The sequence below is a fragment of the Cynocephalus volans genome, chromosome 14 (assembly GCF_027409185.1).
Source record: "Cynocephalus volans isolate mCynVol1 chromosome 14, mCynVol1.pri, whole genome shotgun sequence".
NCBI classification, from domain to species: domain Eukaryota; kingdom Metazoa; phylum Chordata; class Mammalia; order Dermoptera; family Cynocephalidae; genus Cynocephalus; species Cynocephalus volans.
The window spans coordinates 90759708-90778172 of record NC_084473.1 but is presented as its reverse complement, the minus strand read 5'-3'; the positions used below and the strand labels follow the sequence as shown (position 1 = coordinate 90778172).

The 18465-nt window shown below is 48.8% G+C and overlaps 1 protein-coding gene across 3 annotated transcripts; it reads right to left on the bottom strand.

Moving 5' to 3' along the window:
- Nucleotides 1-82: 82 nt before the first annotated feature.
- Nucleotides 83-9512, bottom strand: LOC134363004 (fumarylacetoacetate hydrolase domain-containing protein 2A). Of its 3 annotated transcripts, none has more exons than XM_063078504.1 (9): nt 9368-9512; nt 8219-8273; nt 6700-6950; nt 5306-5522; nt 2586-2645; nt 2148-2310; nt 759-867; nt 543-630; nt 83-348 (listed from the first exon to the last, which is right to left on the bottom strand). In XM_063078504.1, the coding sequence occupies exons 3-9, from the start codon at nt 6942-6944 to the stop codon at nt 286-288; spliced, it is 945 nt and encodes a 314-aa protein (XP_062934574.1). In that variant the 5' UTR covers nt 6945-6950; nt 8219-8273; nt 9368-9512; the 3' UTR covers nt 83-285. The 3 variants fall into 3 exon arrangements, with proteins under 3 accessions (XP_062934574.1, XP_062934573.1, XP_062934572.1); XM_063078503.1 differs by lacking the exon at nt 9368-9512 and adding an exon at nt 9146-9172; XM_063078502.1 differs by lacking the exon at nt 8219-8273.
- Nucleotides 9513-18465: the final 8953 nt, after the last annotated feature.

The following is an 18465-nucleotide window of genomic DNA, read 5'->3' as shown; positions in this document are numbered from 1 at the left end:
GCATCCTTCTCCACCCCTTTGAAAATGCCCCATCTCGCCCCATGAAACAAACCCTAAAAAAAAACAGTAGCAGAAGCCCAGCTGCTGCTCTGGCTTGACAGATTTATTGAGGAGCACTCTATCTTTCTCCCTTCCTCCTAGAAGAGCCTTGGGGGGGCTGCCAACAACCCATGTCTGGCCTTGGGGGGGCTGCCAAGAACCCATGTCTGGGTATTTCCCTGTGCTGGTCTGAGTGGGAGCAGGTGCCCACATCTTGTTTTAAGTACAGGGTCTGTGCAGGAGCCATCACATCACCTTGTTGATGATGACACCTAGTTCTTCAATCTCACACTGGACTTCATCTCCCTTCTGCAACAGAGCAGGCTGTGAGAAGTTGAGCCCTTTACTCTCTCTCTCTCTCTCTCTCTCTCTCACTCACTCATTCTCAATCTCTCCCCCCACCTCCGACACACACACATACACAAGGCTGAATTTCTCAAGTCTGAGCCAACCTGCCAGGCCTTCTGGGTCCTTGCTCCCTTTCTTCTTTTTAGCTAACGTACCTTGAGGAAGACAGGAGGTTTTCTGAACAGACCAACACCTGGTGGGGTCCCAGTCAGGATGACATCCCCTGGGTAAAGAGTGACAAACCTGGGGCAAAGCAAAAGGAACAGGTGAGACCAGCAGCCGAGGAGGCCACAACCAGGGATGAAGGGCTAGGCTCAGCCTCCAAGTGTGTGTGTGGGGGGGCTGGCCAAGACAGGCTCTGTTCCACTCACCGGGAGACCCATGCTATCAGCTCTTCCGTCTTAAATACCATCTGACTGGTGTTGCTGCTCTGGACTACCTCCCCATTCACCCGGCAGCAGATCTTTAAGTTGTGTGGATCTGAAATGCAAAGTTCCCCTCAACTTCTTTCCCATATTTAGAAAAAAACTGTAGGGAGGCTTTGTGACTTAACAGGCAAAAGGACTTTGACTGTGCCCACTTCAATTCACTACTCTACCCTGGAACTTTCTATATAGACTTGGCCTTCTCAGGTCTCCCTGCATCCCCACCACCCAGCAGAGCATCAGGCAATAGTCGTGTGAGTTAAGTCGTGTGACTTTCAAGGGGGAGAGAAAAATGCCTGGGGCTTTTGCTTCAAAGAAATGGATGTCTGTCTACAGCAGAAGCTGACAAGTGTAGATTTAAAAAATGACTCAGCATCAACAAAGCAACAGGGCAATGGCACAAGCAGGGACAGTGAAGCTACATGTACCTGAAGCTGGCAGGGGATGGCTTCCTCAAACTAGTCTCCTGGCCAACTGGCACCTTTTAGCTTTTTTTTTTTTTTGACCCATTAGGGGATTGCGACCCTTGGCATGGTGTTGTCTGCACCACGCTCAACCAATGAGCGCACCGGCCATCCCCATATAGGATCCAAACCTGCAGCCTCGGCGCTACCAGCACGGCACTCTCCTGAGTGAGCCACGGGGCCGGCCCGCTTTTAGCTTTTTTGATGGTGGCCTTTGTGTTCTACACCCTCCTTAGGTAGAGCAGCTGGAATACCACTGAGGTGGTTTTTCCTGAGGACTCTGACTGTATGGGTGCTGCAAGGCACTGGTGCCCTTGGTGTCTTCCCCACCCCCAATGGCTTTGGGTGGCTGCGTTCTGCTCTCTTAGCCACTGCCTCCCTCCAGGCTCACTGTTCTTGCTTCATGCAGTTGGTGTTTACACAGTGGCTGGGCACAGTCAGTTGGTGCTCTTACATCTCCCTTATCTTGGAAAATGCACAGGCTTTGTGACAGCCATTCTCCCCAGCACTCAAAGGCCGGCTTTGCTTTCTTTCAACTTAAAGACTATTCCAGATGGTGGCAGCAAGGGGAAGCCTGACCCACCCATCAGTGCAGAGTTGTTTTTTGTATTCACTTCCTGAATGCAGTTCCACGACCTCTGCAGTTCTGTTCCCCCTCTTGGGACTTGGGGCTTGGGAAGGAAGCCCATGGGAGAGCCCACAGCTGAGGCCGAGACTTGCCCTCTATGGAATCAGCAGCCAATAGGCAGTTGGGGAGGGTGGGCTCTGCACGTAGCAGTGCCCGCACTCCTGCCCCCTGGAGTGCTGCTTTCTCCTGATGCTGAGGTATCTGTGCAAAGGCAGGTACAGTGGGCAAAGACCAGGGACCTACCTGCTATACTGTCCTTGGTCACCAAAGCAGGGCCCAGGGGGCAAAAGGTGTCGAAGGTTTTTCCCAGCAGCCACTGCTTCCCGTTGCGTCCTATTTGCCAGTCACGAGCACTCACATCATCAGCCACAGTGAAACCAGCCACGTGAGCCATGGCATCTGTGGCCTATGGGGGGAGGGGTTTGGCCTGATAGGTTAGATCACAGATGACACTAATTCCTACACCAAAGGATCTCAAAGCCTTTATCCCATGTTAATAGGTAGAGCTAGCCAAAGGTGGTAGGCAGGGGACAAGGCAATGTCAGGGAGCAGGTGGGTGCCAACCATTCCCAGTGTCAGGGACAGCTGACCACTGTGTGGTGAGCAAGGTCAGCACTAGCAGAGGTAGAAGCTGGGACCTCTGTTCCACTCTGGCCTGGGAGCCCACACCTTCCACCTCACCTTGATGTGCTTGCCTTTCTTTCCAATGACCACGGCCAGCTCCACCTCCCAGTCCACCTCCTGTAGAGTAGGAGAGGAGCAGTGAGCTGCCGTGGTTCTGGGGCCTGTTTCCAAGGTGAGAGGCTGCTCACTGTGCCTCATGGCCTGAGCCTCTGACAGTGTGGCTTGGCTGGTGGCTCACATTTGCAATCCCCAGGAACCAGAGCTGAGTGAATGACAGGGCAGGTGTACTTTGGGCAGTGCACTGGATGCAGGCACAGCTCCCCACCGTGACTGTAGAAGAGCAACACATAGCTAGGGGATTGAGTTTAAAGTCACTCCTGATACCTTCATCAAAGGATAAATACCAAGTAGTACTTAGCAATATGTAATCCTACTGTGTGCCAGGCACTATTCTAAGTGCTTTAATTATTAACTCACTTTAATGATAACAAGAAAAAGACCAATATCCCCAAATAAATCTGAGCAAAGGGCTTGAATAAGCAGTTCACAAAAATAAATCCACATGGCCAGAAAACATGAAAATATGCTCAGCCTCTCCCATAATCAGCAAAATGCAATTGCAAAATAGATACAATTTAGTCTTTCAAATTGGCTGCTATTTCTAATGGTAATAACCAGAGTTGGTACACCTGACACCCAGATATTGGTCTCTAATACCACTCCCCACTAAAAGGAACTAGGTTCCTTGAGGAAATGACTAATTTCATGCCCAAGACAGAGGTTACAAGATGAGCCTGGAATATCCTGGCCAGAAAGAAAGAAAAAGTGCTCAAAGTGACAAGGATGGGAACCAAATGAAGGCCTCTACTGGCCAAAGGACGTCATCTGAATATCAAAAAGAATATAAGTGATGGACTATAAGTGAATAAAAATCAGGATTTCAGTGATACCAAAGGTGTGAAAGTAAGAAAAGGAGGCAGCTTTTCTTCACAGAATGCCAGATAATAAAAATAGAAGGCATAATAAGTCATCTTTCTCCAACCTGCAATGCAATAATGGATTCAGGTAAGGATGGCTACAGGGTCCCTGATGAAAAGCTGGGGATCAACAAGACAAGCACATGATCTCACACTACCACCCTACCTAGGTTATTAATTACAACAATGAAAATATAGCTTGACAATGGAGAGATCTAATGGATATCAAGTAAACCAAGTGGTCAAACTTTATGAGATGCAGAGGGAAGTCCACAGCTCCTGTGTAGAACTCTTGACAGTGTGGGACATGCTGTGAGACAACTTGACTGGATTCTTTGGAAAGTCGGTGTCATGAAAGAAAAGGGCAGAGGAATTATTTGAGATCAGGTGTTGACAAGCTGTGGCCAGCTCACTGCCTGATTTTATAAATAAAAGTTCTACTGGAACTCCACCATGTTCGTTCAATTATGTGTCGTCCTTGGTGACTTTTACACAACAGCAGAGTTGAATTGTTGCAACAGAGACCATATGGCACTCAAAGCCTAATATCTGTTAACTGGCCCTTTAAGAAAAAGTCTGTAGGACTCTGTTCTAGATTAAAACCATTAAAGAAACATAACCAAATACAGTGTGTGGCCCTGATTGATCCTGGATCAACAAACAAAAAAGTAACCAAATTAAAAATCATCTTTGGGGCAACTGAGAGTATTCTCGATCAGGAATGGGGACAATTGGAGTATATATTAGATATTATTCATGTTAATTTTCTTAGTTGTCATAGTGGTATTGTGGTCATGCAGGCCATTGTCCTTATTTTTAGGAGATGCATGATTAAGTTTTTATGAGTGAACAGTCTTAATGCCTGCAATTTACTTAGAAAGGTCCTCTCTCCCACCCCATCCCCCAAAAGTGTACGTGTATGTGGGGGTGGGGAGCAAATATGACAAAATGTTAACACTGAAACCAAGTGAAGAGTATATGAGTGTTCATTGTATTATTTTTTCAACTTTTTTATAATTTCCAAAACATTTCTAAAATAAAAATTAGAGAGAAATGTTAACCAGTGTTAGTAAGGGTACATACACTGCTGGTGAGTGTGTAAATTGCTTTTACAACTTTTTTGAAGGTCAATTTGGCAGAATTTCTCATAAGTTTTGAAACGCTGTCTATAGTTTGACACAGACATTCAAATTCTAAGAGTTTATTCCAAGGAAATACTCATGTATTAATGGATGTGCAAAGTCTTTTCTATAAAGGTATGTTCATTGCAAAATTGTTTATAGAAGCCAAAAACTGGAAACAATTTAAGTAATAAAGTCCAGCAATAGGGGTCTAGTGAATAAATTATGGATACTGGTACAACATAAAACTATGTAGTAACTTAAAATATTTCAGGGAGAATATTTAATGGCATGAAAAAATATTCTTGATGGAGTCTTGAGGAAAAGGTAGGTATATACAGTATAAATATATACAGGAATAGAAAAACACTGGAAAGATAAACAGCAAAACAATATTGCAAGCACTGCGTAGTGAGAATATGAATGATTTTTAATTTTTTTTTTTACATTTATTTGTAATTTATTAATTTTCTACAATGAAGGTAAGTTACTTTTGTAATCAGGAAAAAATGTAAGTTCATATTTTTCCAGGCCATTGTTATTTCTGTACGATCACCTGCAGTTTCTGTTTAACGCACTACTGAGTGACAGGTGGCTCCTGTGAGCTATATGTTGAGCTCTGAACACCCTTGTGATGGGACCCAGTAACTTGGTTGGGGGACAGCAGGGAGGCACTGACCTGGCTCTCAGGCGGGAGGACGACCTCATCGTAGGGCCCCACGATGGCGCTGGGAAACTTGCTAAAGATGATGGGCTCCTTGGGCACGGGCACGTTCTGTTCTTTGCAGTGGTCCACATAATTCATGCCCACACACACCACCTTGTCTGGCCGCGTGACTGGGGCCAAGAAGGTCACGTCTGACCGTGGTAATACTGGCAACTGAGCAGCCAAAGCTCTGTAGAGACCAGAGCAGGAGAGAGGGGCTGGCTGAAAGCGAGCTGGCAGTCCCATAGCAGGCTGAGGAGATGATGCAGCAGCTACAAGTTTTGCTTTTTAAAGCATATTTTCTAGATCTCTCAATCATCAGAGTCAACATGAAAATCAAGCCCCACTCCTGTCCTTTGATATCAGAGCACTGTTTGTTATTTATCCAGTTTCCTTCCCCCCAATAGGTAATTCATGTCTATGTAAGAGATTTCAAAAGGTACGAATGGGAATAAATAGAAAGGTCTCTCTCTTGCCCCTCCTAGTCACCCCATTCCCTTCCTTGGAGACCACCACAGTGCCCTATATGGCTCTTCACAGCTACCCTATGGACACTCTTCTCCTACCCTTTTGTATGCAAATAATAGCACACTACACACACCTTTTTAAAAACTTAATATATTTTGGAGATCTCTCCATGACAATATATAGAGGGCTTTCTCTTTTTTCCCTATGGCTGCACATTACTGCACTGTAGATACACCCAATTCCCTAATAAGAGATGTGTAAGTTGTTTCCAATCTTGCAAAAATATGACAGTATGGGAACATAGTGTCACTGACACAATGTGCTGTCAAACATTTGTATTTATGCCAACTTAACTTGTGAAAATGAAATCTTAAAATGGTTTTAAGTTAGTGTTCATCAGCTGTTCAGACCAGATTCCATAGGGCTCCTGACTTCAGGGACACTCCTACCTAATCTAGCCCAAACCCAGGAACCAACTATCTTGGAGAAAAGATCTTTGCAGTGTTCTCTCCTCTAAGGAGCCAGGAGTTTAAATCACTCCCCCACAATGCCTCTTAGGACCCCCGTCCCAGACCCCTCAGGCAGGCAGGGACTTAATCCCCTGTGGAAGGCAGTGTGATACATACAGTCCTGGCCCCACCACCAAAGGTGTGGCCTTGGGACAGTTAATCACCCTCTTTGGGCCTCAGTTTCCCCCACTGTAAATTGAGGATGTTGTATGAGATTTCAAAGGCTCTTCACTAAGTGAACAGGTGAGAAAGGAAAGGTAGAGTTACCCTGTTCCCTTGTAAGTCAGCTATCTGCTGGCTCTGTTTCCCAGGGCAAAGATGGGGGTGGGAGGAGGGTGGGGGTGGGGTAGCAAGGAAGCTGCTTTGGGGTGATACTGCCTGCTGACTTACCTTCTTGCCACTGAGAGGGCTGCCTCTCCCAGCTCCAGGAACTGCATCATTGTCTTAGGGAGTGTGGGGTCAAAGGCATTGAGGTCAACGACCCCTCCACCGTTCCCTGACTCCAGGCCCAAGTGAGGCCCTGTCAGGTGGGGTGCCTGGAACTGCACCAGTCTCATGTCTCTGGAGGGTTGAAAAGGCGACTTCTGAGCCTGCAGCAGAGCCGTGAGCAGCCTCCTTCTACCAGAGACCAGCATCAGAGCCTAGGGAGAAAAAAGACCAGGGGACACAGGAATTCTAGAACCATCATCAGGATCCTCAAAGTTCCTCAAGTCACAGACCAAGTCCCTTTGCCCCCATCAACTGTTCCTGGCACACCACATGGGAAGTGGTACAGATTTGTAAGTTATTTCAGCCTGCTATGCTTCATAAGGCGAAACATTTTTAAAAGAGCAACTCCTTCATGCCAGGCACTAAGCCAGTCCCAGGAATTCCGGCGTCCCGTCGACAAGTGTTCTCTGAAAGTTTACAGTGTGCCTGGCACTGCTGTAGGCATTGGGGAAACAACGTAGGTCAGACAAACTTAGCCCTGCTATCTTGCTTGCAGGGGAGGCAGATGTTAACAACTGATAAAAAATAAGATTCAGCTATCGAGACTGATACTGTGGAGATAATCAGGGCCTTACCTTTTTCTAGCTCCTTGAGGAAGGGATGTGAGCTGTTCTGGCCTAAAATGATCAGAACTAGGAATTAGCTAAGAGTGGCAGCCCCGCATGGGCCGGTGGCCACTGCTGAAACGGGCTTCACAGCTGCCACAAGAAATTTTTTAAATGCTAATTTGATCTGGTGACCCTCCTAATTAAATGCTTTCCACTGCTTACACGATTAAGCCAGAACCTCTAGCAGGCTGTCCTAGCCTTCTAGAAGCAGGCCCCCACCTGCCTCTCTAGATGGTAATTACTTAGTTTCTCCCACTGGAACACAGGATGCCAGAGGGAAGAGGCTGCAGGCAAACAGTGGGGCCCAGGCAGGACAGGCATCATTCAGCTGTCTCCTCCCCGGTTGAGGGGCCACATTTGTCTCTTTTGCTGGAGACCACAGTGCCCAGCACTTTGCCTGGTGCACCGAATACTCTTAGTGACTCTTTGTTGAATTAATATATGACAGAATAGGAGTTTGACTTTTCACTACTTGGGAAAGCTTGGAGACTTTCAACCTTGGGAGACATGGCCATGCCTTCCCTCCTCTAATCACCTAGAAGTATCAACAGGGCTCGGGTCCTATTTTGAATTGCAGGATCCACTTAAATACAAAACCCCATTCTCTTATTTTGGTCTTAATCTAAGTCTGGCCTCCATTCCTTACTACATAGTCCCTCTCCTGCATGGTTCCTTGTTTGTTTTTTTTTAGCAGCTGGCTGGTACAGGGATTGAACTCTGGACGTTGGTGTTGGTTCTTTGTTTATACAATAGCCCTTTAGGCCTCAAAAATGTAGAGGTAGCTCTCTGAGCCCCATAGTCTAGGTCCTCACCTGGATGATTCAATTGGCCTTGTCCATTAGGTCACCACTGTGTTGGCCTGCAAGTCTGACCAGAAAACCAGAGGTTTTGAGTCTCCTGCCTTGCTGTCTTACACAAACACAAACTATGCCGCTGTCAAAGGGCTGTTTGAGCCAAAATGCATGTGCTCAGACATCCCACACTAAAATAGCAGTAATTGCTCCCACTGAATGCCAAGTATTATGTCAAATGCTCTACCTACAATGTCTGATTTAATTCTCTTGATAACTGTGGAAGGTAGGTATTGTTAGCTTCATTTTACAGATGACAACAACTAAGGCTTACAGAGGTTAAGGGATTTGCCCAAGATCCCATGGTCATAGAGCTAAAAGGAAAGAGCTGGGATTTGAATCCAAGTCAAAGTGACATTGAAGTCCTTGGTTCAGAAGCTTGGTGTTGTGCAAGTAAGATAATCCAACTTCAACCCCCCCCCCTCCGCCCGGGGGCACTTTAGCCCATAAGGTTGTCATGAAAAGTAGGGACCTCCAACAGAGATCCTCCAAAGGCCCTATATGCCCTCAGCCATGCCTGGGGAAACTAGGCACCCGTTAGCTGCTGCCTCAGGGATAAGGCTGGTCATCTGCTCTCTAAGATAACCTTAGGCCCCATTGACTGTGCCCTTCCCACATGACAGGCACATGCAGGTTCATTCCACCCTTACAGGAATCCCCTCAGATAGAGCGCCCCCATTTTACAAAAAGGGGCACCGAGGCTTAAAGAGGTCAAGGGTATCTGCCAAGGACGGTCAGAAGGTGGTCCCAGTGCTTCTGCACTAACCACTATGCTGCAAAGCCCCGGCTCAATCCCACTCTGCAAAAGGGCCCTTAAGCGAAGAGGCAGCAACATGTGGAAACAGCACAAGCATCGCAGCCTGAGACGTGGGTTTGTCCCCGTCTTACCCTCGTCCCACCGTCCCCTCGCCTGGAACCTAAGCCAGTTTCTCAGTTTCCCTATATGCCCAGCTCCGTCCCCTGCAGTCAGCGGAGGCTCACGAGTGTCCTCCCCACCCGCCCCACCCGTGTGTGGGAAGAAGCTGGGGAGCTGAGTCCAGTCCTGCCCCTCGCAGGAGGCAGGCGCGGGAGAGCCCTCGCTCCTCCCGGCTAGGCCCAGACCCCACCTACCTGGCTGCGGCGGCTGGTCCTACCAGGCACCCTGCGCTGTAACGTTAGGGCTCTCGGGCCGGGGGCCAAAGGCGGCGGGCGCCCGGACACTGGCACCGCTGACTGCGACCAGCCCCGGGTACTACGGCTGCGCGGGCCCCGAGCGGCTCTCCGGATAAGACGCTAGAGAAGCGGGCGCGCCCCGGTGACGTCACAGGACGACGGCCAATGGAAGGGCGCCTCCTTCTGTCCCGGAAGCCGACCCCGAGGGGCGTGCCCAGCGCTGGAGGGTAGGTAGTCTCCGTGACCTGCCTTCTGGCCTCCGGGCGTCGTCGAGGCGCCTAGGGCGCACGTTTTCAAGAGACATTCACACTCAGGGCGACCCTGGGCTTGCACGAACCTGAGAGTGAGCATTTCCTGAAATTTTGCGCCCTGGACGCTTCTGTGGTCTCACCCCATTCCCGGCCCTCTTTTGGGCCAGGCACCGTTCCGATAGTTGGGCAAAAAGTGGTGGAGGAGACCAAGTCACAACACGCTGGTTGACGAAGACATATATTTTTGTCTTCTGATTTTGACATGTAATTCAGAAGGGGAGGGATGATTGCACCTATTGTACTTATGGGGAACCTGAGGCCAGAAGTGTTTTGCCCGAGATGACACAGGCTGTGAGTAGTGGTGCTGGGATTCTTGACCCCTAAGACCAGTCTTTTCACCCACTCAGCAGCCCTGTCTTCACATGTACTGTGTTGGGTGCAGGGTGGGGTAGCTGGGAAATGAGGCATAACCTCCAGTGCAGAGAACAGGCATTCCAGTGGAGAGGCAGATTGATTAACCAGAGTTCAACCCAGCTCTCCAGGCCTCTGGCATATGAAGACATGGGAGGCTCTTGGCAAGAAGTCCCCAAATTAATCAAGAACCAGATAATCAAGGGCTTCACTTGTCCCACAAAGGAGTTCGGACCTTATCTAAGCACACAGGAGGCCGGCCATTGGAAGGTCTTCACTGGAGGTGCCATAGGCAGACTTGCATTTGAGAAGTTTTCCTCTGGCCACTCCTCCAAGGAAAGATGTCCGGGAAGAGTGATGCAGGTGAGAGCAATGGGGGTTTGGTGTGTGGTGGAGGTGATGAGTGTCCAGAGATGTTCAGGCTCGATGATGACAGGAACTGGAAGTGAGAGGGAAGGAGGAACAAGGCTGACTCCTAGGTCTCTAGTATGGTAGACAGCAGTGACATTCACGGAGACAGGAGTTCTGGAGGGGCAGCAGGTCTGGGGAGAAGATGGTGAGCTCAGTCTTGGATGGGTTGCATTTAATGTGCTTGTGGGTCATCCAAAGGCCACTGCAGGGCAGGCAGTTGGAGACAGGTCTGGAGCTTGGGACTCTAGTCTGGCTTAAAGAAGGTTAGCATAGAGGTAGAAGTGGAACATGTCGGGGTGGCTGTGATCAGGGGAATGCGCTGAAGAAAACCTGGCACAAACCTTTCACCAAGCCATAGGATCCAAAGGCTTTCTGTAAATAGAAGTTATATAGTTGAAGAAAATATTTACAAAGCATATATCTGCTACAAGACTTGTATCCAAAGCATATAAAGGACTCTCGAGAGTCAGTAGATGCAAACAATCTAATTATTTAAATGGACTAAAGATTTGAACACATATTTTGCCAAAGAAGATATACGAATAGAAAATTAGGACATGAAAAGATGCTCAACGTCATTAGTCATTATGGACATTGAAATTACAACCACAGTATATACCACTGCGTGTCTACTAGAATGGCCAAAAGAGACTGATACTACCAAGTGTTGGCAAGTATATGGAGGAAACGGAACTATCATATACTGCTGGTGGGATTATAAAGCAGTACAACCATTTGGCAGTTTTTTAAAAAAGTTATACACGTACCCCATGATCTAGGCATTTTACTCCTGAGTATTGACAAGATTGAATTTTACCTTAGCCCTGTGCTCCTAGAAATAGTAAAGGTCAAGGAAGCTTTCCACCCTTTGTGTTCCGGGAAACAACTCACTGGAAAGAACTGCTCTTTACCGCAGGACGTGTATAAGGCTCCTGGTTCTCCCTTGTGTGCCCATGGCAAGGCCAGACACAGACCCTGCAGATTTCATTCTTTGTCTCATAAATGATCAGTGGGAACAAAATGCTTGTTAACCAAACTTTGGTTAAGATTCTCTCCTTCCCCAGGCACGTGAGCTTTGCCCCACCCTCAGCCTGAGCCAGCAACAGCCCTCCAGAGGACCTCCTGAGAATGGGCTGGCCACAGGGTAAGACGTTCTCAGATCTATTGTCTGATCATGTCACTCTTATTCATCTCACTTCCTCATAATGAATCTTTCTAGCCAAGTTTGTTCCTCCCTGTTCAAGATAAACTCTTTGCCTAACCTCCAGGACACTTGCAGATCTTATGGTAACTGAAGATAAATCTCTTTTGTGTAAGCCCCCACTTTGTGGTACTTTGTTATGGCAGCCCTAGCAAACTCATACATGGGCACAGTCCCCCCTTTGACTACTCTGCTTCCATTTGCACCTTTTACACATATTTCAATTCCTGTACAGCAAGAAAACAACTCTATACTCCTATATAACAATATGAGGCAATTCTTAGAAGTGAAGAACTTCTCACTGTTTCCCCAAGAGTCACTGTATCCATCTCTGGCTATATTAATTACTCCTCAAGTTCAGTAATAGTCTCCCTGAATATCCTCTAGCCTAAATTGTAACTTTAAGTCCCAACAACTTGTATATAAAATAAAAATGGGAGAGAGAAGAAGCAAATGGTTAGCATACACAAATAAACAAATACATGTAACAGTCAAGTAGAAAATATGCAAAGCTACCGCAGCTCTCATTTTTGTAATTAACTGCAAGGCTATAATTGATATTGATATATGTAATTGATAATCTCTCACTACACATTCCATATTTCCCCTGCCTTCCGCAAGAACCTTAGCTGGTTGGGGTTCTTTACCTAGAGACGTGACCTAAGCTTTCCTTCCTAAAAGTTGAGCCCTCAGTCATCCTGATTTTTTTGGTTGCTGTAGTTTTGTTTTAATTAATCTTCACTGTTGGGCGTGGAGATCCTAAGCAGTACCCCAGAGAATGAGTGCCCTGGGTTCCAGACATAGTCATTCTTGCCTCTATTGCAGCAACCATATTCCCCTTGGGAACCACCTTTCCCCATTGGAAATTGGGATCAATCACTTCAGCCAGTAGAATAACCCTATTTTTTTTGCCTGCTGATTCAGTGGCATAGGAGCCCAAAGTGATCAGGAGGCAGTGTTATCTTTCAATTCAGTGGATCTATGACTGTGTCCCCTGGTGGAAACCCTCTGCCTTTGAGTACTAGTATCTCCAAGCCAGCAGAGCTCAAAGTGGCCAGGATAGGAAGCAAAAATTCTGTGAGTGGGTTATTAGATGTAAAAGTGAGAGAAGCCACTCCCACTTCTACCCCTGGAATCCTGGATCCATGTATTCTGGCTGTAGGGGACACAGAACCACATAATTATCTCTGATTCAAGACATATACTGCATTCTGTAATATACTTGTATAACCCTACGCTTTCAAGATGTTCTGTGCCTACTAGCACCATAACTAAAAGTTCGGTGAGGTATTCCAACTTTCAATTAGACCAAATGCTTCCAGACAATGGGGCATGTGGTCAGACAAGTTTCTTCCATGCAGATGAGCCTGTGACTGCACTTCCTTTGCTGTGCAATGAGCTCCTTGATGAGATGCTGTGCTGTGCAGAATGCCAGGATAGTGGACCAGGTGATGAGTTTGTGGATGATGACACTGGCAGAGCATTATGGGCAGGGAAGGCAAATCCATATCTAGAATATGTGTCCTGCCAGGGAGAATCTTTTCCCCTTCCATGATGAAGTCCAATGTAGTCAACCAACCACCAGGGGGCCGGCTACTCCCCAAGGGGAGGGGTGCCATATCAGGGACTCAACACTGGTCTCTGCTGTTGGCAAATTGGACACTTAGCAGTGGTGCTGGCCTGATCAGCCTTGGGAAGGGGACATCCATGTTGCTGAGACCGTGCATAGACCCCATTTCTGCCACCATGGTCACTTTGTTCACAGGCCCATTGAGCAAGCACTAGCATGGCTGAGGAGAGAGCCTGACATCCACAGAGTACATCATTTTGTCACCTGATTATTGTCTCCTCTGTAGTGGATGTCCTTTGGTGGACATTCACATGTACCCAAATATCTTCACGGTCTGTGCCCATTCAGAGAAGTCCATCTACATACCTCTTCTCCGGACTTCCTTGTCACCAGTCTTCCATTTCTGTTCCTTCCAAGTCCTTGACCATCCAGCCAACCATTAACAACTGCCCATCTCTGGCCGTCTCTCACTCCAGAAAACCAAATACACTGCTCAAGGTTCTATCCACTGGGAGGGTTTTTCTTCACCACTGGCCTTCAGGGTCATCCTTGAGTGGGGTTGTCATGCTGTATATTTGTCATGCAGTGTATTTGGTTTTGGGTGGTATCAGCAGAGCGTGCAGACCCCATCATACTTGAGTTTTTTCTTCCTCAGTAAACTGACCCCACAGAACATCCCAGGAAGCCATAGGCATGGACTGAGGGAGAGGAAGTGATGCACCTGGATTTGGTGTCAGAGGAATCTGAGCCAGCTGCTTCTGCAACCCAGTTGTACCTTCTACCCCCACCCAAGCTTGGTCTCTTATCTACCATTTTCATTTGATGACAGAGTGGTGCTGCACATGTCCAACTTTATGACTGGGTGGGCCCAACAACACCCAGATTGTTTTGGGGAGCTCAGGCCACGTGATAGCCCATGGTTAGATGTTCACTCTCTACCAAAGCCCAATGGCAAGCCGGAAGCAGTTTCTCAAAATGAGAGTCATTATCTGTGGGGAAGGGTATAGACTGGCTCCAAAATCGTAGAGGTGTGTAGTATGGCGATTCTTCCGCTGGCACTTTCCAGAGGTTCCGTATTGCATGCCTATTGGCCACAGACACTTCAACTATCAACTGGCTTCTGCTTTGCCACCGTCTGATCGCAACTGCATGAGAGACCTTGAACAAGAATCCCCTAGCTGAGCTGGTGAACCGCCAACACTGTGAGGTGTAGTAATACTCAATGATTGTTATGCAGCAGTAGCTGAACACAGCAGCCTCCTGCATCCACGCAGGTCCCCTCCAATCTGGTGTCCATCCTTCAGTCAGAGTGAATTTTCAAAACACCATTTTGAGATTAGGCTCGTTAGTGGCTTCCTGCTGCTCTTAGGATGTGGCCAAAGCCTTCATGTTTCGCCCTCACCTGCTGCCCTACCGACCTCTCCCACATCACCAGCATTTGTGCCCAGTGTTCTGGGTTTCAGCCCCATCAATCCAGCTCAGACCCTGGGCAGTGCTGTCTCCCTTCCATCCTCCAGCCCTTTCCCTGGCTCCCTCTACTCACCCTGAAGTTCAGCTCAAAGTCTGCTTCCGAGGTCATGTGCCTTGTCCAAAGGTCTCACAGAACCGTGGACCTAATCTTCATGGCCATGACATTGGGTATAAATCTACGCTCTTATGTATGATTTACTTTATTAATGTCTTGCCACAACCAAGAAATCATAAGTGCCACCTGGGAAGGGTTTGCAAATGTTCTCTCTCTTATTCCCCTTCCCTGGCACAGTGCTGGGTGCAGAAGGGTTTTCGTTTTTGGTTATGAATGAATGAATGAATGAAGTATCGTGGGGGGGAGGGATGGATGGGCGCTGGAGTGAAGATGCCCCCTTCTCCGCTGCCTGTCTTGTTGCTTTTTTCATATACACAGGGGCGGGGGGAGGGGAAGGTCTAGGGAAGAGGGAACAAATCCAAGACCAGTGTCCCTTCCCTTCTGGGCTCCATCTGCTCTGCCCAGGGCAAGTTTTTACTTGGAGCTGGGAAAGTTTGTCAACAAAGCAAGGAACTTGAGGATTTCAGAATCCTGGTTGGCTGTCAGGAAATGACTGAAGGCCTGCACTTGGGGGCCTTATTTTTAGTTTCTGGATGTTTTACTGTATTTGGTGATTTTTCAAAACTGGGAAAAAGTGCTGCCTGGCTTCATCTGCTGTGCACTTGCGTCAGGACACAGCCAGGAGAGCTTGGGAGAGGAAAGTGGACGGAGGAGGGGCTGGGCTGGGCCGGGCTGGGGGCAGGGGCTCAGGCCAGGCACCCTAGAGTGCAGGTAGCCTGCCAGAGGATTTGTTGTGAAGAGACTTTGGCCCCAGTGCAGTCAGAGAGCTGCCCCATGACCTGGTAGGCTCAGGACCCCTGCCACCCCCACTCTGTAAACCCTGCCAGGCCTCCTGGACCCACTGTAGTGCCCTCCCTCCCTATAACCTTCAGTTCAACAGCATTTGCTGAGCACTCCCCTCCCCCATGTGTGCCAGCCACCCTGCCAGTCCTGGGGACCCAGGGTGAACGCCATGGCTCCTGCTTGCAAGGCACCCACTGTCTGGCAGGGGAGACAGCACTGGTCATGTTGGCCTCTGGCTCCCCTTCCTTCAGGGCCCACTGGAGTCTAGAAAGCACATTTACCACCTTACAGCTGACCTTGACATTAGGGACCATAGCAGTTGAGAATTTTGCAGCTAAAGGGGCTGAGCATCCAGTTCCAACTGGCTTAAGGGAGTGGGGGAGGGGGTGGGAATACTTTCAGTGGCTTATGTAAGTGAAAAGTCCAGAGATTAAGAGGGTTGCTGAAGGTGCAGTTTGATTTTGAGCTCAAGGGCTGATGCCCCCCAGGTCTTGTTTTCTTAGTCTTTATCCCTCAGTCAGGACTTGCTCTGTGCTGGCGTTATTTCCATGGCTTCTCCCAGTAACAAAATGACAGCCACAGCTCCAGGACTCACCTCCACCCCCTTCAGAGAGTGAGAAGGAGGAGCCCTTTTCACAGCATTCCCAGCAAAGCTCACCTGGGCCTCTCTGGCCGTAATCAGGTCACGCGCCCATCCTTCAACCGGTCACTAGGACCAAGGAAAGCCAAGGTACCAATTCGCTTAGCCTGGCCTTGCTCTTCTCCCTTGGAGGTGAGGGCCTGAGACTGCAAGCATGATGAGTGGAGGAGGGATCCTCACGCAAGGCTGGGGGGCTACTGCTAGGAGGTGAGGGAGGATGCTGGGGAGGCAGAAGACTGGTGTGCAGCCCGGTGCCCTTTCTTATTGCCCTCATGCTGCCCAGAGACCTTGGTGAGAAACAAGTCCTGGAAGGCCTTTTACTGAAAGGGGGATGGAAGGGCCATCTCAGGCAGAGGGATGGGGTAGACACATACCCTGCGTCCACAGGAAGGCCTGACTGTTCAAAACCTGTTATCTGCGTGTAAAGCAAGTCACTGCTGGCTGTGCTGGCTCTGGAACCAGCCCACGGGGACCCTTTCCTCTGCAGAGCAACCCCCACCTACACCCCGCTGTGTGTCCCAATCTCTGACCCCTGCAAAGTGAGTTTTTCAGACAGCTAGACTCTGCATGTTCCCTTTACAAACAGCTGGTTCGGACAAAGTCCAGTGATTGTAGCTGCCAGCAATTTCCTCTCCAGGGATGGCTGGCCTCTGGCATTCCCCTCACCCAAGGAGCTAGGGCCCAGGAGCGTGGGCAAGAGGGCTGGGAGGAGGACCTAGTACCTGCTTTGGGTTGGCAACAGTACCCATGGACTTGGGGGCTTATCTGAGACAGAAGTTGATGGGGGCCATGAAAGGAACAAAGAATCCCATCCAGGATGACAGAAGCTGGGATCAGCAGATCCTTGGTGGTAGATCTCAAAGCCTTACTTGGTAGCCTGGCGGGACAGGGAAAGGGGAAAAAGGCTCCAAGTACTCTAAATGTGCTCCACAGATGCTTCATCTGCTGAGGACGGCTCCTCCATTCCTAACTGGCCTGTTCACTGTTCTAGTCACAGTTCTGCAGGAGCCCAAGTCCTCCGGCATCATCTCTAGCAAGCTGGGTCTCCTGCAGCCTGTGCCCCTCAGAGACCTCCCTCTTTGCCCTCATCTCTGTCAGGGACTCTTCTCATTGCTTCCTGGTTGAATTTCCTGAAAGCAGAGGCTGTGGTCTAGTCGCTGTGGTCACCTCACTATGCAGCCATGCCAGGTGTGGAAGGTGTTTAATAAATGCAAAACGGTGCCTCCCTTAGTTGAGGTCTGGGAACATGGAATTTGGAAGGAGCAGAGGAGGGGATTACTGTGTCGTATGGCCTGGTGTGACAGAGGTGGCGGGAACCCCACCAGAGCAGACGTGCAGTGATCAGACACTCATGGAGGGTAAACAGCTCTGCAGCCTCAGAAGGCCCCGAGGCAGCCTTGAGCCTGAAATAGGACAGCGTTGATGTCCCTCAGGGTTCCAGGCCACAGAACAAAGGTTAGGGACATGAGAGTCTGGAGAGATTACAGAAAGATCTCCATCTCCAGGGGGCGGGTGTGGTTGTTTTCCTCTCTTTTTGGCGGCTGGCTGATGTGGGGATTGAACCCTGGACCTTGATGTTATCACCACCAACTCTAACCAGCTGCGTAACCAGCCAGTCTGGAATGTGGCTGTTCCAAAGTTCGGTCCTATAAGAATCACCCCCTCAGCTGTTTGAAACCTGCTTGACAGCAAGCTCCTTCCCCCTGGGGTTCCAGGACAGAATGTAAATAGGGTTCTCAAGCTTTTTCCGGGATTTAACAAAGCCTAACCAGTTATGTGTATGAGTAGTTGTGTGTGTTTTAGTTAATAAAATAGGAGAGAGAACACTGTCATTGTGTCCCCTCTCCCCAGCACCCAGCTCAGTGTACTCTGGGTGCACTTGTGGAATTGTTACTTGATAAATTCAGTTTCTGGGGGGCAAACCATGTGGAGGACGAGGCAGAAATATGAAAATGTCTCTGGGGCTGTGAAGGAAATGACAAGGAGCTTCCCTTCCAAGAGCTTCCTCTGGGATCTGAAGGTGGAAAGAGATGAAGAGGCCGGTGTGTGGAGCAGTCGCCCCCTGGCGGTCAGCAGGGGCACAGCACTTGAAACCGCAGGCAAATGGCATCGCCAGTAAACCCTCACATGGAGGGGACGAGAGGCCAGGGATCTTCTAATCACCGACCGGCCGTTTTTCTGGAAAGCTGTGCTGCAAGGCACAA